This window comes from Capsicum annuum, chromosome 6, assembly GCF_002878395.1.
Source record: "Capsicum annuum cultivar UCD-10X-F1 chromosome 6, UCD10Xv1.1, whole genome shotgun sequence".
Classification (NCBI taxonomy): Eukaryota; Viridiplantae; Streptophyta; class Magnoliopsida; order Solanales; family Solanaceae; genus Capsicum; species Capsicum annuum.
The window spans coordinates 226,365,657-226,387,659 of NC_061116.1; the positions used below are offsets into that span (position 1 = coordinate 226,365,657).

Genomic DNA, 22,003 nt, shown 5'->3' on the forward strand with positions numbered 1-22,003 from the left:
ATTTATGGGATAAGATAGATGTTATGGTGCCTTCTCCTACTTGTAAATGTGTAGAGTCAAGCTCGTATGTTGAACGTGTGAAACAACAAAGATTGTTGCAGTTCTTAGTAGGGTTGAATAAGAGTTATGCTCAAGTAAGGAGTTCCATTTTGCTTAGTCCAAGAGTTCCTAGAGTAAACCAAGCTTATTCAATGGCAATTCAGGAAGAAAGCCAATGAAAACTAGGTCTGGTTGAGGACAAAAATAAACCTCTAACAATATTGGCTGGCAGAAACCAGAATAACTCTAGTTAGCTACACAATTTTCAACCACAAAATCATACTTTCCAGTGAATGAAATTACAAGGACAAAGCTTCCAAGGGAAGAGATCTGGCATCATTTATGAACATTGTGGGTATAAAGGTTATTCAAAAGAAACTTGTTACAGAATTGTAGGTTTCCCTGCTGATTTCAAAAGTAAGAAGAAAATGTCCACAGATGCAGAATTATGCCTCATGCTCATACCTCTGCAATTGAAACATCAAGCTTAGAAAGGAATGAAGAAAGATCAGGATCAGATTTTCAAGTCTACTTTCCTGGTGGATATTTCACAAAAGAACAATATGATTAGGTTCTCAAAATGATGGTGCCTAAATCTATTGCTCATTGTGAGACTAATGCTGCAGTAGGTATGCATATCTGTGATAATGCTAGTGGTAATGCAGTTAAGTGGATCATTGATTCTGGAGCAACACATCATATAACCTATTGTAAACATATGTTGAGTGAATATAGAACATTATTAGCATCACAAAATAATAAAGTGAAAGTGCCAACAGAAAGTAAAATTCAAGTAGAACACACTGGAAATATAGTAATTCTGGGAAACTGCAAGCTGACTAATGTCCTCCATATGCTAAATTTTAGATTCAATTTATTGTCAGTGTCTAAACTAACCAAAGATCTGAATTGTATGGTGTCTTTTTGTCCGTGTGATGCAGGCTCTCTCTACTGGAGAGGTGATTGGGATTGGTCAGGAAAAAGAAGGGCTTTACATCTTAAGGCACAAAATACTATCAGTTGCGGGTAATGTTGTTCAAGGCAAGAGATTCACAGAACAACGGTTGTGGCATCTTAGATTGGGGCATACATCTATGCAAGTGATGAAGCATATTTCTTTTTTAAAGAACCAAGTTGACATAAATATTCCAGAAAACTGTATGATTTGTCCTCTGGATAAACAATGCAGACTCAAGTTTCCCTGTAGTCTTATTAAGTCCAGTAGTATATTTCAGCTTATTCATTTGGATGTTTGGGGACCTCACAAACATCCTACTTTTGATAGAAAATACTATTTCTTAACTATAGTTGATGACTATAGTAGGTTTACATAGATTTCACTGTTACAATCTAAGAAAGAAGACATAGTTGTGTTGAAAAGTTTTATAACTATGATTGGTAATCAGTTTGATTATGGAATAAAAGTTATCAGATCAGTTAATGGAACTGAGTTTTTTAATAGTCATATGAATGATCTATTATCTTATTTTGGTATTATACATCAAAGCAGTTGCCCATATACATCACAATAAAATGGTGTTGTTGAAAGAAAACATAGACATCTTTTAGAGATGGGAAGAGCGTTGAAGTTGCAATCTCATGTTCCAAGTAGATTTTGGGGTGATTCTGTGCAAACTGTAGCATACCTGATTAATAGATTGCCTACTGCAGTGTTGAATGGAAAATCACCTTATGAGTTATTGATTGGACATACTCCTAGATTGGATCACCTTAAGGTGTATGGTTGTTTGTGTTTTGCTAGTGTATTACCTAGAGGTGACAAATTTGAGGCTAGAGCAAGGAAAGTTGTGTTGCTAGGATTTTATACTACACAAAAAAAGATATAAACTGTATGATTTGGACAACAAAAGTTTTTTGTTAGCAGAGATGTTATTTTTTAAGAAGAAGTGTTTCCCTTCAAAGTTTTGCAATCAACTGAGGATGCTTCTCCATTACTGGCTCTATTTTTGGACCTTTCATATTTGCGAGACCATGCTTTGCCTATTCAACAGCCAGTGCTGCAACCCTCAGACACACACTTTACAGGAACTGTTGCACCTTCTCTTTATGATGGTGCCTTAGAGCCTGATTCTCTTGCTGAAGAAGAACCTCAAGGGAATGATTCACATGAGGAACATGTAGAGACTGATGCTCCATCTGCTGAGGGACCTTCAGTACTTCCATATGATGAGGCAATTTTAGTGCCACCAATACATGCAGATCCTGTTGAGATTCAACAGACCATTGGGGGTGTTAGGAAAACACATAGAACTAGCAAACCTCCTATATGGATCAAGGATTATATTGTGCCTAAAAAATCTAGTCCTCATTCCATTACTAATCATGTCTGTTATGATAATATTACTACAAGTTATAAAGCTGATTTGCAAGCTTTCTCAATTACTATGGAACCTACCTTATTTCATGAAGCCTCTCAAGACAAACTTTGGATTGATGTTATGTAGCAAGAGATACAAGCTTTAGTAGACAACAAAACATGGACTATAGTAGATCTGTCTTCAAGAGAGAAGGCAATTGGCTCAAGATGGGTATACAAAATTAAGTACAAAGCTAACGGTAAGGTGGACAGATATAAAGCTAGACTGGTTGCAAAAAGTTACACTCAAAGAGAAGGCCTTGATTACCATGAGACCTTCTCCCCAGTTGATAAGATGGTTACTATAAGAACAGTCCTCAGCCTAGTAACCTCTACTGGATGGGATCTTTATCAAATGGATGTAAATAATGTTTTTTTGCAAGGAGATTTGCATGAAGACATTTACATGGATCTCCCTCTTGGTTTTCAATAAGCTTGAACATCTAACTCTAAGGTTTGCAAACTTAAAAAGTCTTTGCATGGGTTAAAGCAGGCATCCAGACAATGGAACATCAAGCTTACTGAGGCTCTTCTGGAAGCTGGTTATTCTCAAAGTGTCCATGATCACTCATTGTTTATCAAGAAAAAAAGGGTTGATTTGGCAGCCATCTTAGTTTATCTAAATGATCTGTTGGTCAATGGAAATTCTTCTTAGTTGATTCAAGGAGATAAAACTATACTGCAAGCTAACTTCAAGATGAAAGATTTGGGAAGTCTAAAATATTTCTTGGGAATTGAAGTTCTAAAGTCCAAAGATGGAATCTTGCTAAATCAGAGAAAGTATGCCCTGCAACTTATTTCAGAAGCTGGTCTTAGTGAAGCTAAAGTTGTAAGCACTCCATTAGAATTCAACCACAAGTTGACTAGTGTGAAGTTTGATTAACATCTTGGCACTACCAATGATCCGGAACTAGAAGATATTACTGCCCATTAGAGATTGATTAGTAAGTTGTTATATCTGAACATTACCAGACCTGATATATGTTTCAGTGTACAAGTTTTATGTCAATTCATGCAACATCCTAAGGTATCACACTGGGAGGCAACACTTAGGATAGTCAGATATATCAAAAACTCACCAGGTCTTGGTGTCTTACTCAAGAGAGGAACAAGTTCTACAACACTTACAGGTTATTGTGATTCTGACTGGGCTTCATGTCCCAACACAAGAAGGTCGGTCACTGGTTATATGGTAAAACTTGAAGACTTCTTGATATCTTGGAAATCAAAGAAGCAACAAACCATTAGTAAAAGTTCTGCCGAAGCAGAATATAGAAGTTTGGCAGCCCTTGTTACAAAATTGGTATGGCTAGCTGGGTTACTTAAGGAGTTGCATGTTCCAATCACTTATCCTATATCTCTGTCTTTACTGATAGCAAGTCAGCCATTCAAATTGCTGAGAATCCTGTATTTCATGAGCGGAGTAAGCATATTGGGATTGATTGTCACTTCATCAGAGAGAAAGTGAAATCCAATTTCATCAGCCCTCAATATCTTTGCACTGCCTTGCAACCAGTAGATATTCTTACTAAAGGTCTTGGTCCCCAACAACATCATCTCCTTTTGACCAAACTTGGTGTGTTAGACATCTTCCACCCTGTAGTTTGAGGAGGGGTATTGAGCTGTTACTGTTGAGCTGTACAATTAGCTTGCAACTAGCAGGTTGTTAGAGTTTGTTAGAGTGGTTATGTGCTAATCACGTGTAGCAGTTGAGATGGGTTAAGTCGGTGCTACACTTCTATATATAGAAGAGATAAGAGTTGCACTAGTTTAGTTTTCAAGTTAAGAGAGAAGACACGGTATAGGAACATGTAAACTCATGAGTTTCTTAATGGAGTTTTAGCTTCTACTTCTTTTCAATCCAGTGATTGTGTAGAAGTTATCATAGTAGTAACATTTTCCTCATATGCAATTACATAATATTTGATTATTCTTTTATAAAGAGGTAAATTTACAAAGAGTGTACCACTATAACAAACATTATTGTTGTTATAGGTAGGGTATTGTTATAGAGAAGTAAAATATAACATCAAAAATTAATTCCGTAGAAAATCAAGCCGCTATTAATAAATGCCGTTACAACGAGGCGAATTATGAAAAGGTTTTACTATATAACAAATCCTGGTTGTTGAAACATAGCCTCAAGTTTTATTTTTCATGCATAAAAAGTAGGGAAAAGGACACTCTATGACCTTTTTAAAAAATAATAGCCCAATTATAACCCAAGTTTGGCATTTGGATAAATAATGTCCCGTTGTCTAAACAAATGCCATTTTATGTCCATTTCCTAATCTTTCCCAATTTGGATCATTTTGATCCATGTAGTCCATATACAGTCCACATACGATACTGTTACAGTCTATATACAATACTGATACAATATTCAACTTGGATAATTCGGCCCTTTTAAAAATATTTCAATTTTTTTTTTACTATAAATTTTTAAATTGATCAAATATTCTGCTTTATTTTTATTCTTTAGAAATAATAATTAAATTGTATAAAAACGATATAATTATTAAATAGAATATGAATCTGTATAAGATATATGTATAGAAATTGTATAGTTCTATCAAATATGTTTATGTACAATATATAGAAAGTGTATACAAATTATATAATTGTTGTATAAAACGTGTAAAAAAAGGCACAGTTATTATATAAATTATGTATCAAAACTGTATAATTTTCGTATAGAATATTTATGTATAAGATTTGTATAAAACCTATATAAAAGTTGTATAAAAACGGTGTAGAACCAGTCAGTAAATTAAAATGGCTAGAAAGTAGAATTTAAATTCCATGGTCATTTTCAAGGAAATAGTTTAATTTGAAGTGCAAATGTACAGTTATTATATAAATTATGTATCAAAACTGTATAATTTCCGTATAGAATATTTATGTATAAGATTTGTATAAAACCTGTATAAAAGTTGTGTAAAAGGGTATAGAGCCAGACAATAAATTAAAATGGCTAGAAAGTGGAATTTAAATTCCATGGCCATTTTCAAGGAAATAGTTTAATTTGAAGTGCAAATGTACAGTTATTATATAAATTATGTATCAAAACTGTATAATTTCTGTATAGAATATTTATGTGTAAGATTTGTATAAAACCTGTATAAAAGTTGTGTAAAAACGGTATAGAAGCAGTCAGTAAATTAAATGGCTAGAAAGTGGAATTTAAATTCCATGGCCATTTTCATGAAAATAGTTTAATTTGAAGTGCAAATGTACATTTATTATATAAATTATGTATCAAAACTGTATAATTTGCGTATAGAATATTTATGTATAAGATTTGTATAAATCCTGTATAAAAGTTGTGTAAAAACGGTATAGAACCAGTCAGTAAATTAAATGGCTAGAAAGTGGAATTTAAATTCCATGGCCATTTTCAAGGAAATATTTTAATTTGAAGTGCGAATGTACAGTTATTATATAAATTATGTATCAAAACTGTATAATTTGCGTATAGAATATTTATGTATAAGATTTGTATAAAACCTGTATAAAAGTTGTGTAAAAAGGTATAGAACCAGTCAGTAAATTAAAATGGCTAAAAAGTGGAATTTAAATTCCATGGTCATTTTCAAGAAAATAGTTTAATTTAAAGTGCCGTTTCTGTCCTTTCCCCTAAAAAGTACAAAATGTCACCGTAATTTTTGGTGTCAAACAAGAAAAAAATTAACTTAATTAAAAAAGGAAAAAATACATAAAGTAGGATACTTAAGTATTAAATTACAAAAAATAGCAATACTTTTATCAAATTATATTTTATAGCATATGTATTTGTATGTATTTGTATTTTTGTAGTAACAGTTTGCAAAAATAGAAAATACATATCGATCATAAGGGCAGTAAAAATCATATGTATTTGTATTTTTTTAGCAATAATTTGCAAAATTATAAAATACAACTTGCTATATTATGCAATTATGAAACTGTTGCTATGAAACTCATAACTAAGGGGATAAGTATGTTATTTCGGAATTTTGCCCATTAAAAAATTTAAGTAGTCTCCCTCACTCCGTGATCCCGAATTTGGAACCCTTTGCATAAACAAATGCAATAACAAATAAATGTAGTGTTATTTTAGGGTGTGTTCGGATATAAGCAAACCCAAAAACTAGTAGTATTTTTTTTCCCCATAATTTAAGGATGATATATTAGTTTGAAGTCTAATACATTAGATATATGTATCATACATATCTACCAAATAAAATCAATGATATATATATAGAGAGTGATGATTTTACTCCTCAAATTTAAAATTGCAAATAATAATCTGATGGAAAGTTTTAAATTTGAATTTTTCTTCTATTTTAAATACTTTAAGTTTTTTTTTTTCATGATTTACTTTTTAAAATAAACGCAATTATATTATTTCCTTGTTTAACTAACTAATTAGTTGAAAATATATTTGAGCAAGGTTTTAAAAGTTACCATAAAAAATAGTAATAGCTCCTTGCGGAAAAGCATTAAAACAAAGAAGAGAGTAGAGTGTAATGTTAATGGGCCGAGTATGAATCCATTAGTAGTGGATCTGTGTTGAACCCACCCACGCATTGACAAAGCACAAATTATTGATTTGCAAAAGCTGAAGCTTCATATATACGAATTTATTTATCTTTCTTGTGTTTGTGTTGCCCACACGTAACAAAATACACACACCTCTCTACTCTCATCATAATCTTCCTTCTTACATGGAAGACGGCGACAATTTTGTGGTTGATCAACCGGCGATCGAAGGGGATGATCATAATAGTGCTGAGCTCGATAGACAAAATGTCGGAAAGATGCTTTACGGGTACCTACATAAATAATTATAGGCATATATACACCTAACACACGCCACTTTTGTCTTAATCTCATGATTTTGCTGTCCTTAAAATAGATGTGAACATTATCGCCGACGCTGTAAACTCCGAGCCCCTTGTTGCAATGAAATTTTCACTTGCCGTCACTGCCACAACGAGGCCAAGGTCCTCCTCCTGCCTTTTCCAGTTTATCTGTGATTACAACAAAATCGACTTATTTAGTCTTTTACATATATCTCGTGCTGCTAATTAGCTACCTGTTTCAAGTAAAAAACAATTAAGTCGCAGGGCCAAATCCATCCATCATATCCGTAAATCAATTTCCAGTTATCAAGAGAATTATTTTAATGGATGGCAAACACTTAAACACTCACTTGTCGTGGGATTCTCAGGATCCAACATATATACTAAACTTTTGTTGTCAGTTTCCTTAACGTTGAGGTGCTATTACTATTTTTCAGTTCCATATTTCAAACTATACAACATTAAACCAACCTTCCTTGTCATCCATTGCTTTACATACTGTGTTGTATGGGTTTTTACTAAAGCTTGTGTTTGTTGGAATCAGAGTGCTTTGAGCAATCCCAAGGAACGGCACGAAATTGTACGCCACAATGTTAAGCAAGTACGACTATAAGCTCATTTTATTCATTTCCTCAGATGAGTAAGTTTTTAGTTCGTGAATAGTCTGAATTTTTATGTGGATTGAAGTTGGATTTTTATTTTTTGCTACAGGTTGTTTGTGCTGTATGCGACACTGAACAGCAGGTTTGTTAAGCTCTGTTGCTACACTTATCTATCATTTGAGTGTCTCAAGTTCATGGAATTTTCAACCGTTGTAGTCCGTGATAATTATTTCTTGACTGTGTTGAATAGGTTGCTGGGATCTGTTCAGAGTGTGGTGTCAAATTTGGGGAGTACTATTGTGAAATTTGTAGATTTTACGATGACGATGTAATGCTACTATTTTATTTGTCTCTTAAAATTGGATTGTTCTATTTCGACGCCAGAGTAATCAAATAAATATTTAATTCATTTGATGCATTTATATATAAGTACTTACTTTTCTTGCAGACAAAGAAGGAGCAGTTTCACTGTGATGACTGTGGAATTTGCAGGTGAATGAGCTAGATAATATTGTATTCAACCTCCATTCTGCCCTTACACTTGTCTTACTTATTCCAACTATCTAAACAACTTATATCTATCATCTGTGATACTTATATACGATTGGTTACACAGGGTAGGTGGTCGAGAAAACTTCTTCCACTGCAAGAAGTGTGGTAAGGCATCTGTTCTTCCTTTTTGTTTGACTAGTGTTGCGGAGTTCCTTGTATCAGAATGGATGGATTTTATTCTTTTATTTTAGTATTCTATATTATATCTCAACCTTTACCTTAAAAATAAAAAGTTGTAGGTTATATCTCAACTATTTATTCTTTTCCGCTAGCTTGGTCTGAAAGACTGAAAGGGTATTGTGAAGTGAACTTTTCTCTTTTTGTCAGTTCTTTTCTGGAATTTACTGTTCAAATCCCCTTTCCATTGAAGTCTTGAATAGCATATTGTATATGGCAATAAAGGGATATCCGTGGAACTTGGAAGGTCAATCTTGTACATCTTCTACTTTACTGCTATGTACACCTACCATCTCACAGCTGACTACTCACTACTGGTTTTATTCACCTCTATATCAATGAAGTAAAAACGTAGAACCAATAAGGAAAATGGAAGTCAAATAGCTGTAACTGCTCATCCTAACAGAATAATGAGGAAACCTGTCGCTGTATATGGTTAAATCCTCTCTCTCTCTCTCTCTCTGTCTCTCTAGTTCGGGAGAAGCTTATTGATGATCTGAGTTGAGTTCAAGTTTCTTTTAACTTCCAAATCTGTATAACAGTTGTTGTGGTTTGTTCTAGTCAGGCAAATCTTTGTAAAGGATAAAGAATAATAAGTACATTAAGTATGTCCAACTCAGAAGGTCTCATGTCAATATGTCCTGCAATCCTTTTGAGATGGGAAGACAGGTTCCGAGGATGCTAAATTTTTTTCGTGTTGACTAAGACAAATTTTGGTTGTAAATCTGTGATAAAGTTCAGCTGTTAATAAACTTGGTCATAATAAGGCAAAAACCTGAAGACGAACTCATCCTTGTCTTGGGAAGTGTTCTTTCGTATTTCAGTAAGCCATCATAATCTTTTGTTTAATTTGGACAACTTCTTTCCCCTTTCTGTGCATCTGACCTTTATTCAACCCCGTCTCTTCTCCATGTCACTTGTTTAAAGTTCAAGAAACTTATGATGGAAACACTTCAAACATATCCCTGCATAGTATGCTGGATTTCAATACATTAGAATGAATGTTTTCTTTAAAAAGAAGACATATGATTGAATTAACGTTGAATCCATATGCGCATAGTCTCCTTATATTTCTGATGCGTTAAGCTTTAGGAGTACTTCTCTTTTAGCTACTTTCATGATGTTTTTGCAACAGGATCCTGCTATTCAGTGGAGCTGCGTGATAATCACTTATGTGTGGAGAACTCAATGAAGAACCATTGTCCGATCTGTTATGAGGTTCGAGTCTACACTTCCTTTGGCTTTACTGCGTTGCTCATATGGGTTCATTTGGAACTATACCCTAATAGTAACTTATGGTTCGGTCCAGTTTCTTTTTGACTCGGTGAAAGGCACAACAATTATGAAGTGTGGACATACAATGCATATGGAATGCTACGCTGAGATGATCCATCAGAACCAGTAAAGTTCTATCAATTAACATGTTTATTATGTTTCTCTTTCTTCATACCAAAGCCTGTCTGGTTTTAAGATAACAATTAACCTACATGCTGTACTCGTCTTCCCTTTCTGTATAGGTATCGCTGTCCTATATGCTCTAAGTCTGTTCTCAACATGTCCGGAACTTGGCAAAGGTTAGATCTGGAGGTATGAAGTTATTTTAATTTTCAGTTAGTTCCTACAAAGTTCTTCCATAATTTTCTTTTGTACTTTGCTACAAGCAATATCAACCATACATACATCCCGTCGAACAAATGGGTATATGCTGATATGTGTATAATTTAAAATAGTTATTTATTTTAGGGAGGGCTCACCGCATGACGACGAATGAGGAGCTCACAGCATGTGAGTTATCCTCCAATCCAGTGCTGATATAGCGTAAACTGATAAAAGGTTGAAAGGACAGAGAGAGAAATTTAAGTCTAATCTTTTTTCACCTTAACATTTTCTGGAGTGATTTCTCTCTGACAATCTTTTGCCTTGCTGGTTTTGCCTCAATTTTGGAAGCATAAAGCTTTATTTTAAGGAAATAATATTAGAGAAACGAGAAATATAGATACAACGATTTTAATTTTTTTTTCTTTAAGGGTGTGTTTGGTATGATGGAAAATATTTTCCAGAAAATGTTTTCCGGTTTTCCCTTATTTGGTTGCAACAAAAGTTTAGGAAAATATTTTTCAAGACAACTTATTTTCCACCATTTGATGGAAAATGACTTCCCTCATGGGCCAAAGGAAGTCATTTTCTAGAAAATGACAAATGTGACTTATGACCTCACCCTCACCCCTCTTCCCACCCCAACAATACTTATATTCACATGACTCAAAAAATTTACATTTCTCAAAAATTTACATTACTCGGAAATGTTTTTCACTGTGCTTTGCTTCAATTTTTTACTGTTTGAAATAAAAAATAATGAAGCCCGAATTTTTTTCATTTTCAATTCGTTGAATATATTGTTATTTTCATATGCATAGAGGAAAACTTACTTATGTTACATTTGTTAATTGCATATTTCATTTTTCGTCACTGAGAGAATGGAGAGCCAGAAACTTTAGAGTGGGATGTGGGGTGAAGCATTAATGTAGGTTCTTTTTCATTTGTTTGTGCCTTTTGCGTCTGATGCATTGTTTAGATCTTTTAAAATTTGGGTTGACTTTTGAATCTCCGTTCTAAAAAAATTAAGTTATCATGGTTTAGAATTGTTTCTTGTGGGAGTATATATTACTGTGTGTTGGTGATCGTATATCCTTGAAGCTTAAAGGTAAGTTCTACAAAGTGGTAGTCCGGCTGGCTATGTTGTATGGAGCGAAGTGTTGACCAATTAAGAACTCCCACATCCAAAAGTTGAAGGTGGCGGAGATGAGAATGTTGCGATGGATGTGTAGACATACCAGGAAAGATAGGGTGAGGAATGAGATTATTCGGGAGAAGGTGGGAGTTTCCTCGGTGGAGGACAAGATTAGAGAAGTGAGGTTATGTTGGTTCGGGCACATGATGAGGAGGTGCTCTGATGCTCCAGTGCGGAGGTGTGAGACAGTTACTATGGATGGTTTTAGGCGGGGTAGAGGTAGACCGAAGAAATATTGGTGGGAAGTGATTAGGCATGATATGGAGCAGTTACAGCTTACGGAGGACATGACCCTTGATGGAAAGGTGTGGAGGATGCGGATTAGGGTAGAGGGTTAGGGGGTGGGAGTGTGTCAGTAATAGTAGGGGAGCGCTCCTCTGTGTTTGGATTTTCTTGTTCGCTGCTAGCAGTGTTAGTTTATTTTGCATACCGTACTAGTTTATATGCACTTATCTTTTGTGTTTGTTATACTGTTAGTTTGTCTTGCGTACCATACTAGTTTATATGCACTTATCTTTTGTGTTTGTTATACTGTTATCGGTCCTAAGCTGGGGGTCTATCGGAAACAACCTCTCTACTTCTCCTGAGGTAGTGGTATGGTCTGCGTACACTCTACCCTCCCCACCCCAGACCCCCCCTAGGTGGGAATACACTGGATATGTTGTTGTTGTTGTTGCTTGGTGATCATATATTTGAGATTGAGTTATAATTTGTGGAATCCTATTTCAATTGGCAATGACACATACATCTTGGTGGAAGAATTTGACATCACTCTTCAAACCTGGTAAAACTGGACAGTTGATTTGCTAACAAGGGGTCAAATTAGTTTTGAGATCTGATATTAATAAAAAGTTAGATTCAAGGTTAACTGAAGATATGAACTGGGAAGTTTTCTGACCAAGTTCAGGTGAGTAGTAGCTAGGGATAGATGTACATGATGTTAAATGAAAGACACTGAGGTGCCTCAACTGCAGAAATTCAGTAAACTTATGTAGGGGACAAATCCATGTCTTCAAGTCAGACTGACCACAACTTGCAAACATGTGAAATGATATTATTGGAGAAGAATCAAGTATAGTTGTATGGATATGATATATTAGATGCAAGTGGTGTATGGCTGTTGCGAGCTGATTGAAATTCAGTAAACTTATGTAGGGGACAAACCCATGTCTTCAAGTCAGACTGATCACAACTTGTAAAGATGTGAAATGATATGATTTGAGAAGAATCAAGTATAGTTGTATGGATATGATATATTAGATGCAAGTGGTCTAGGGCTGTTGAGAGCTGATTGGAATTTAATCTGGTGCACCAATCACCAAACTGTTCATACTGTTGGATATGCTAAATCATCATCTCCAAGAATGCTGTCTCATGTTATAATGAGAATTAAGGTTTTTTGATGGATGCCCTTTTTGTCCCTTTTGTTTTATTTGCTTAGGAGTAGAGGGAGATGCGATTTTTTGTTACTTCAGGCTCTAACCATATTGCAGCTTAGTTGTAACTGCTATATGAGATACACACAACTCGCTGTACACTGCATTTTGCGGAGCTGGAGGATTCGCCGATTCCAATTTTTTTTAAAAATCGGGTTGGGGCAGAAAGCAGAGATTTCACATGGTTTATTTGTATATGTGTATTTGAGTCAATATGATCTGCGTGTGTTTGTCGCTCAAGAGTTATTTGCTTATCTCAGTGCATGATGTAAACCATAGTGCATTATGACATTATGATTGTTTATTGATGATGAAGTTTCTTTGGTATAGATTGAAGCTACAGCCATGCCTGAAGAATATCGCTATGAGGTATGTTGCTCTTTCTTGTTTTATGATGATTGTAATTGCTTCCATGGAGTACCTAATAAGAGGAAAAAGTATGTTTCAGTATGTTGTCTTACTAATTTTATTTTTATATGCTGCTTGTTCATTTTAGATTCCCATGTTTCCTTTTCTATGGAATTAGAAGAAAGTCGACCGCAAGACACTAGATTTTGCAACTTCTTACAACATACCCAGTATATTCTCACAAAGTGGGGTCTGGGGAGAGTAAGTGCATACCGTCCATGTCACTACATCAGAGATGAGATAAAGAGGCTGTTTCCGATTGACCCCCGATTCAAGACAAAAACACTCTAGAAAAGAGAGTAAAGAAACAAGAATAATAAGTATTAACACACCACATAATAACATAAACAAGACTATCACCAAGTAATACGACAAACGAACACATTTTGAAACAAGACTAACTAGCACGGATAACAAATCAAAGACCTCCTACCCACTAGGAAGGACGCACTCCTTCGTACCAACCTTCTACCATAATTTGCTTCCTCCACACCTTCCTATCTAGGATCATGTCCTCGATAGGGTGAAGCTGCTCCATGTCATGTCTAATCACCTTTCTCCAATATTTCTTTAGTCTACCTCTACCTTGCTTAAATCCATCCCGCACTGGGGCATCCGGGCACCTCCTCATCTCATGCCCGAACCATGTCAACCTTGCTTCCTGCATCTTGACTTCCACCGAAGTCACTCGCACCTTATCTCGAATAACCTCATTTCTAATCTTATCTTTCCTAGTAAATCCACACATCCATCGAAGCATTCTCATATCTTGTCACCTTCATCTTTTGGGTGTACGAATTCTTGACTGACCAACACTCTGCTCCATGCAACATAGCTGGTCTAACTACTCTGTAAAATTTTGCAACTTCTTAATTAAGAAAAAAACTTAATTGCGACAACATGTTGAATCGTGATCTTGGAGACCGTATTTACTTTTTTAAACCTACTTTTCCTGCCCTAGTTCTTTTGAACGGCCAGGGAGGGGTGAATATGTGTGTGTGTGTGGTGGGGGGGTTATATCTATGGAATGTGACTAATTAGCAGGAGTGGAGGATTTTTTATGGTTTAGCCTGGAACCTTGCTGACGGATGTTGGTAAGGAGAGTGGAGGGATCCGAGGTACCGATTAAGAGAATAGAGAGTGAGAGATGCTGCTTTAACCTACAGTTCGGCGTCGTGTTTTAAATGTTTTATCTCACTTCTTTTCTAGAAGGAAATTTTTTGTTGGGATGATGTTTTAACAAGTTTCACTTGTGGGATTTTATTGGCTATGTTGTTGTATGATGATGTTCTTAAGCAGGAAAGTAGAAACGAGGTTGCACTTTTTATATTTTGCAGGTTCCAATTCTCTGCAACGATTGCAATAGTACTGGTAAAGCATTTTTTCACATACTTGGCCACAAATGCAAGCAATGTAATTCATACAACACCCGCATGATTGGTACTGGTGAAGATCCCCAATGACATGGTCATGGACGCTAGATGCTCAGCTTGATTAAAGTGGTGTTTTTTTTTTTTTTTTTCACATTAGGCAAACAGCTGCCTCTGCCTTGTTGTTCTTCTTCCTTTTTGTTTTGTTTCTTCTAGCGATCGGTGTTACTCTATAAAGGAGTATGGGATAGTCATTGGATAAAACTTCTCCATTTATGCTGTTGCATATTGAAAACTTCCAGAAAGTAGCAGACTCGGTAAAACTAAACTAAAAAGAATTGGCTCCTGGTAGGTCAGGTTCAAAGTGGATGTATGTCTTTGGTTGTCCAAGTATCTAGTTTGGATGGTGATGTCTTTACTCTATGTTAGCTCAATGATATCCCTTGAGTTGTCCAGACGGCTAACTTGGCATTATTAAAAGCAGCAAGCATCCAATCGTGGATAAAAGAAGCGTCACTATCACTCGTATAGACAAGAATGGAACCTGGCATCGCCACAGACGTTACTGTGAATTTTTTTAACCCCTACTTGGTGTTTTACCTTCAATTATCTCAATGATATGTTGGGGCAATGACATGCTTGATATTGGTAAGTTCAATCTATTCAATGACATATGCATGAGTCACAATCTTCTCTACCATTTAAGAGAAGCATTTCACAACCTTCGGTTTCAACAAATTTTCATCTCTATTAAAACACACACCTTCAAGTCGCCTGAACCGACCGTCTAGCTCTTTCAGATTTGGGTTTGGGCCGGGGACCTCCAGTGACAGCGAATTGGTAGAAGAACAACGGTTGGATTTGCAGGAAGAGAGTATAATAAAAGAGAAAAAGATTCTCAAAAATTTCTAATTTTTTAATAAGGTTGTGCATATTTCGTATGGATTTTGTTGTTACATCTTAAAATTGGAATAACATTGTTAGGTCAATTTGTTTGACTTTGGCCTACTTTTCTTTTTAACTTTTCGCATTTTCACATGATATATTTAAAACCAGAAGATTTAAAAACGAGATCGATTATCGATCCGACCTATATATAGACGGATCGACATAGCCAAATTTTCTCAGTTAAAATAGGTAAAACGGATTGAAACGGAGGGAGCACATATTTCCCCACGTGTCCATAAAACTTGAAAAAAAAAAAAAAAAGAATTGGGCTTGCCCGAGTAGTTTATAGCCTTTTGGGCCTCAATAGGTGAACCACCAAATCATCCTCTTTTTCTTCATTCGATTCGAAAATTAGGGTTTTGTGCGGTATGGAGAGAGCAATGAATGTTAGGATGAAAAATGGGGATCGGAAAAGTAAGAAGACAGGAAAAAAGAATAATATGCAGAGATTAGGAGGAGGAGGAAGAGGCGGCTTATCACTGGAAGCATTTGCAAACGCCAAAACCAAGACCAACACTTACAACCCTGCCATCATAAGTAAATAATTTGTTGGCCCCGTGTTTTTCTAATCTATGTTCCTTCTAGTAGCATGCTCTGCCTGTAATTGCAAATACATTTTGTTTTCTTTAGTTATTTTATGCATGTTTACCCGAAATTTTGATCTGCGGTCAAGTTCATGGTGTCTAATATGCTCATTCTTTCTTCTTTCTTTTTTTTTTTTTAAAAAATTGTGCAGAGAAGCAAAGGGAGTTCTATAAGAATGCCAAATATGTGAGTAAATATAAGAGGATAATGAAGCAACATGGGGAACCTTCTGATGGCGCAAGACACGTAGAGGTTTCTTATTATCCATCACTCAGCTTCTTGTTTGCTACTGCACAAAAAAATGTAATTGTGGAATTAGACTAAGCTGATTTACAATCCTACCTTGCTTTTGCCCTAGGACATCTCTGGGTCCTCTACTTTAATGCTGCATTATTGGTAGTATTCGGTAGTAGGTGTTTATTCGAATTTCCAATTGCCATTTCAGGATGATGGACAGGATATTGAAAGAGCTGCTGCTGATAAGGAGGTGGATACAAAAAATAAGAAGAAAAGTGGTGTAAGCCTAAGAGAAATATATGAGAGAAAACGGGAGGAGGACGGCAAGGCGAGGATGGAGACAGAGGCCGCTATTCAAGCCAGGAAAGAGGAAAGACAGGGAGCTGAAGCTCGAAGGAAAGAGCTAAGGGGAAAAATGCTGAAGAAAACCAGGTCTGGCCAACCAGTCATGAAGTATAGAATACAACATATTTTGGAAACACTTGAAGGGTCAAAAGAAGATTAAGCAGTGACACCGGGAGAATCAAAAAACAGCCTACAAAATCAAGTAGAAGAGTTGAAGGAAAAATTCTGCGTTTATCGTCTGTCTGTCTTGTCCAATAAAAATATATTATTATACTCCGTCTTGTTTTCAGTAACCCTCTTCAGACATGGATAGATCCACCTTGTTAGGTGTGATTTGTGAATTTGATCATTAATCATAGGCAGAAAGGATCGGGATTCCCTTGAACTTCACATTCGCTTACCCATTGAACAGTGGAGTACTATACTCTACTGTAATACAAATCACTCTGTTATCTTTTCCCATTTAATCTTTCGGCAGACAAGTAGTGCACTCACGTATTCTATCTTTTGCTTTCTTATTAAGGAGTACCAATACCAATTATGCTCTTTTTATCATCATGGGTTTGGAGGAGAACAGCCCCATTCACTTCTTTAAAATCTCTTGAATTGTAAAGGTGGATTTAGAATTTTAACTTTTTATCTTGAATTCTTTACCATCGACCGCATCATACTTGAAATTATGAGTTCAAAATTTATATTAAAAGATTAGTAAATTTCACATGCTATAATAGAAGAACGAAACTGCAGCAAACTGGTGGAACTTCCAATTTCCATCCACATCTCACAGTTCGATTGGCATATGGGGGGTTGTTCGACATGTTCTGAAATTTATGGCTTACCAAAAATAAATTTCTAAAGAGATTTCATAAAACATAGAAGCTCTGAATTATAAAATTAGCTGCATAACAAAATACACAAAGTCCAAATCTGAACACCCCCCACAGTCTTCCACCAAAACAAAATACCAGTAATTCTTACTCCAAATGAATAATACTCAGTCAACAACCCCACAGAGCTTAAACTCCTTATAAATTGGAGTAAATTAACTCGGTCAACATGTGTAAGTGTCCACGGCTTGTGAGCTCTTGTACGTAACACTTCCTGGCTACCATGTGACACCTCAACCAGCACTGCACTACACAAGACCTGAATAAACGAACAGGGAGGATTAATAACTTGAAGGTGAACTGCTTGCCCTTCACCCTTGCAGAAGCTAATGCATTTCAATTGCTAATGTGCGGCATCTTGATTCATTATCCGAACAAAACCAGGCATGTCAAACCTTGGTCCAGCCACTGTCCGGTATATGTAAAGTTTTTCAACAGGACAGCTTTCCGACTGCGTGTCGGGAGGACCATTCTCATCTATAACTTCAATATTAAGCCTAGGCATCTTCTGACTTAGCAGCTCACAGGCTCCAAAACTTACCGAACAAGAAGACATCCAAAGGGATCTCATTGTCTCCAGCTTTGCAGCATTAGCCAAAAGAGCCTTGTCTCCAAAGGGACAGTCTCTGATCTCTAGTTTTCTAAGGCTTTCACAACCAGAGAGCACATGGTGTAGGCCCAAATCACTATCCCCAACAAATGCGACGGAAAGCATCTCCAACTTTTTAGCATGGGCCCCAATGTACTCAAATATACGGTCAGTAAGAAGGCCAGAAAGAGAAAGTCGCCGCAACTCTTTGCATTGTTCCACTATTGCCCCAAAACCAGCATCAAGCGGTTCAAGAGTCAAGTAATCAGGAGATCGAGGTTCCAAAATACACAAGCGAAAACAAATCATGTTAGGACGGTTTCTAGCAATAGTAACCAAAGCGGCATTTGTCATTTGGCGGCAGAAATATAAAACAGTTTGGAGCTTAGGGCAACCATCTGAGACAGCTACAAGACCCTGCTCTGTCAAGGAAACATTTGGTTCTGGACCAAAGGGATCAGAAGGAAACACCCTAAGTTCTTGAAGGTCCTTACAGGAAGCAGCAAGTGCCTGGAGACCGGTATCTTCAATGTAGTCTAGTACCTGTAGTGACATTCATTCAAATTGAAGTGTCTTCAACACTAAGCAGCAATACCAGCTTATAGCAAGAAAGAATAAAGAACCACTGGCAGGAAATACTTCTAACGTCCGAGGAAAAGAGAACAGATAAAGGCCTTTAGCATATAAGCATCTAATTCAGATTGATAAATATGTCATATGGCCAACGTGAGTGAGAATTACAGAACTGAAGGATCTCGCTTCCAGATCCTACTCATGAAAAGGTCTATAATTCTCATATATATGACCGCTGTGTATGAGAACTACAGAACCGAAGAATCTATCTTCAAGATCCTACTCATGTAAATGTCTATAACTTCAACTGTTTTATCAACCTTATGAGTAGTGGAAACTATCTGGAGCTTTGGATCTTCCTAACCTTCATATCATGATTTTTATCCTAAATATAGTTGCTGAACAGAATTTACAAGACGATAAACAAGTAGAATTTAATGTGCTTCTCTAAGAACCCCTTGCTCTAGATACCATGCTCATAAGTTATTAGAATGTTGTGACTGAGAATAAAGGGCAAGTGCAAAAGTAAAAGAGCAATCTAGAACATACCCACAATCTCTGCAAATTGTGACACCGGCTTATGAGCTTGTTAAGATCAGGGTTTTGAATAGTAGCATAGCTTAAATTCAATGAGGTGAGTCTGGAGCAAACTGGATATACAGCTGGAAGGTAAGCTGGCGTGACATCCCAAAATCCAGACAAGCCTTCAAGTTTCTTGCAGCCTGAAAAAGCTTCTTCAAGGTTTGAGAAAACATCAGACTGTACCTCAGAGGAGTAGGCACCTGTACCAAATTCAACCAATTGTGGAGCACGGCATAATAGGTCTGGAAGCTTTTCAAGGGGCACAGCTTGACTGAGCCGAAGTGTCTTCAAATTAGGAGAACAAGTAATCAGACGCTCCAGATCCGAGAAGTTGATCTCAGAACCCAAACAAGAAATGTTAAGTGACACCAGTGAAGTACAGCCATCAGGAAAATGACTGAGCCAATCACTACTTAGGTCCTCCACTTCACTTTCTCCCAAGTCTAGTTCTCTCAGATTCCTGCAGCATAACGTGAGTTACATGCGAAAATATGTCAGAAGAATCTGAATAACAATTTCAGGGAAGTGTAATAGAATAAAATCTTAAAGTCAATAGACATCGGAGAATCTTTTTTCGAACTATAGACACAGGAGAATTCAGCTTGCGGAACAAGTATATTTCCAGTACCAGCAATTAATTGAACCCCATTTCATAAATTCGCCAACTAAGCATGTTAACATTGAACCACAGTGACGTCCATTTTTAACCCTTTTGAAGAACAGGCACCACATAAACATCACTACAAGCCCCCACCAGATATAACACAATGTCTCCAACCAAAGCACCAGATATAAATTTCATTACAATTCCTTCAAAGAGGTTTTAAGATCACATTCAAGAAAATATGTAAAAGAAGCGAACGAAGAGAGCATATTTTCTTCAAATCTGAACTGCATAGTTAATCAAAGTGATCGGAATCTACCCAATAACCAGAAATGAAACCACATTATTGGGAAAGTAGTTCTCACATGGTGTGCAACAAGAAATACAAAGTAAAAGCAAGTCCATCCTTATATGCGTTTTAAGAAATCAACTAGCTTGAAATTTCCATAACAAAGCTTCCCAAATCTACTGATCACTGAGATGCAAAAGGGAAATTTAGAAAGGGAAAATGAAAGACCTATTTGGATTCTATGCTCAACTAAATCCTAGGTACGTAACGACAACGGACTTGGACCCTAACAATTCTAACGAAACAAACAAAAGATTTAACTTCAACGTAAAGAAAGTCAGATCCATATTACCCACGGAGCAAGCTACATTTAACTACTACTCGTTATGCAGAAAATGAGTAATAAAATTTAAGGAAAGTGTAAATAATGCAAGTCTTTGACCTAAACCAAAAATAAATAAAATCTTCAACAGTATGCTTTTCGGTTTCCAGAGGATCTAATCAAGTAACGTTTTTTGAAAAATAAGCTTTGAAATGTCTTGTTTGGTGAAGTTTAACGATCACAAAGTAGTCACAGAAATCAAATAATAAGAAATTGTAACACAAACTAAAGTACTAAAAGGCAACACAATGCCAGAAGGATTAAAACTACGAAAGACACAAAGACGAAAACTTTCTTCTCCGAGTGAGAAGTAAAATTAGTGTGCAGCAAGAAAGGAATACTAATGGTGGAGCTATGGAGAATAGCAAAAAAGGGGGGGAAATTAATGTGACCTGCAGTTAGCAGCAATGGCAGCAAGTCCATCAGTAGTAAAGCCTTCACAAGACAACAAGATCAAGACCTTGAAATTGTGAAAAGAGGTGGATATCAACTCCAAAGACTCATCAGTAACAACCATTCGCTTAAGTCTAATCTCCTCGAGGCAAAAAGGATAAGATTGGGACATGGCAGCAATCCAAGGATCAACATAGGCACCCCAGCCGTCAGGGACGAGATTAAAGTCAGCAAAATGGGGCTTTCCTTTGAGAGTGAGAGAAGTGAGTTGAGGGAAACGTCTGATCATAATATCAGGAGTAACGGCGTAGCAGTTTCCGATGAAGACACTCCTCCTGCATCGCCTCTCCACCTCGTACCACAATTTACAGACTAAGGAGACACAGTTGCGGTCTTTGTCTGAGGTTAAGAAAGAGAAGAGGTGCTTCAACACTTGTTCTGGGAGTGAGGCCGACGCCATTCGATCTTGGTACACTTTTCGAGATGAAGAAGAAGAAGAAGAAGAACCACAGGAGTGGATAATGGAGACTCCGATTTACTTGGATTTATTTATTGTGTAATGGTGTGAGGAAATGGATAGTTAAGTTAACCAGAGTTAGGAGCTTCGGACATTAATAAACATTAACCAGTGTTAAGTTTTGTTGTCGACTGTCGGTGCACATCCATCTACTGTTCTGGATAATATGGCTCATTATTTGGAAATAAGTTATCTCATCATTATGGTGGAATAAATTATCATGATATTAATTAATTCCTCCAATCAAATATGGGATAAAATAATTCTTTATTTTATTTCAAAACTAGTGAAATTAGCCGTGTTTTGCGCGGTCATAAAATTGTCCTACCTCATGAGGTCATGAAATTTGTTAAATTTATGATTTAATTTTTTAATATTTAATTAAATTTAAAAGTTAAACACATTTAAGATCTTTTTTTTTACATGAAAATATTAAGATGCTTTCATGTAAAATATTTTAATCACTTTTGGATAGT

General features: G+C 36.2%; 3 protein-coding genes across 4 annotated transcripts; 2 read left to right on the plus strand and 1 right to left on the minus strand.

Annotated features, from left to right (window-relative positions):
• Window positions 1–6,984: 6,984 nt before the first annotated feature.
• Window positions 6,985–14,986, plus strand: LOC107875215 (E3 ubiquitin-protein ligase MIEL1). Its single transcript, XM_016721824.2, has 12 exons — window positions 6,985–7,226; window positions 7,314–7,401; window positions 7,805–7,861; window positions 7,972–8,004; window positions 8,113–8,190; window positions 8,311–8,354; window positions 8,479–8,519; window positions 9,727–9,809; window positions 9,901–9,992; window positions 10,109–10,178; window positions 13,149–13,187; window positions 14,564–14,986. The coding sequence occupies exons 1-12, from the start codon at window positions 7,123–7,125 to the stop codon at window positions 14,687–14,689; spliced, it is 855 nt and encodes a 284-aa protein (XP_016577310.1). The 5' UTR covers window positions 6,985–7,122; the 3' UTR covers window positions 14,690–14,986.
• A 741-nt stretch (window positions 14,987–15,727) lies between these two features.
• On the plus strand, window positions 15,728–17,173 carry LOC107875216. Of its 2 annotated transcripts, none has more exons than XM_016721826.2 (3): window positions 15,728–16,081; window positions 16,281–16,381; window positions 16,575–17,173. In XM_016721826.2, the coding sequence occupies exons 1-3, from the start codon at window positions 15,913–15,915 to the stop codon at window positions 16,869–16,871; spliced, it is 567 nt and encodes a 188-aa protein (XP_016577312.1). In that variant the 5' UTR covers window positions 15,728–15,912; the 3' UTR covers window positions 16,872–17,173. The 2 variants fall into 2 exon arrangements, with proteins under 2 accessions (XP_016577312.1, XP_016577311.1); XM_016721825.2 differs by having other exon boundaries at window positions 15,833–16,081; window positions 16,281–16,432.
• Window positions 17,174–17,572: 399 nt separating this feature from the next.
• LOC107875214 (protein TRANSPORT INHIBITOR RESPONSE 1) lies at window positions 17,573–21,616 on the minus strand. Its single transcript, XM_016721823.2, has 3 exons — window positions 21,010–21,616; window positions 19,310–19,802; window positions 17,573–18,730 (listed from the first exon to the last, which is right to left on the minus strand). The coding sequence occupies exons 1-3, from the start codon at window positions 21,468–21,470 to the stop codon at window positions 17,942–17,944; spliced, it is 1,743 nt and encodes a 580-aa protein (XP_016577309.2). The 5' UTR covers window positions 21,471–21,616; the 3' UTR covers window positions 17,573–17,941.
• Between the last annotated feature and the right edge of the window lie 387 nt (window positions 21,617–22,003).

Bases quoted from the DNA above. Each gene is read 5' to 3' on its own strand.
- LOC107875215 (XM_016721824.2), top strand. From the start codon at position 7,123: ATGGAAGACGGCGACAATTTTGTGGTTGATCAACCGGCGATCGAAGGG. The intron at 8,005-8,112 runs GTTTGTTAAGCT...TGTGTTGAATAG, and splicing joins TATGCGACACTGAACAGCAG to GTTGCTGGGATCTGTTCAGA. The intron at 8,191-8,310 runs GTAATGCTACTA...CTTTTCTTGCAG, and splicing joins GTAGATTTTACGATGACGAT to ACAAAGAAGGAGCAGTTTCA.
- LOC107875216 (XM_016721825.2), top strand. From the start codon at position 15,913: ATGGAGAGAGCAATGAATGTTAGGATGAAAAATGGGGATCGGAAAAGT. The intron at 16,082-16,280 runs GTAAATAATTTG...AAAATTGTGCAG, and splicing joins TTACAACCCTGCCATCATAA to AGAAGCAAAGGGAGTTCTAT. The intron at 16,433-16,574 runs GTAATTGTGGAA...TTGCCATTTCAG, and splicing joins TTGCTACTGCACAAAAAAAT to GATGATGGACAGGATATTGA.
- LOC107875214 (XM_016721823.2), bottom strand. From the start codon at position 21,470: ATGGCGTCGGCCTCACTCCCAGAACAAGTGTTGAAGCACCTCTTCTCT. The intron at 19,803-21,009 runs GTCACATTAATT...GTTATGCTGCAG, and splicing joins GCCATTGCTGCTAACTGCAG to GAATCTGAGAGAACTAGACT. The intron at 18,731-19,309 runs GTATGTTCTAGA...ATGTCACTACAG, and splicing joins ACAATTTGCAGAGATTGTGG to GTACTAGACTACATTGAAGA.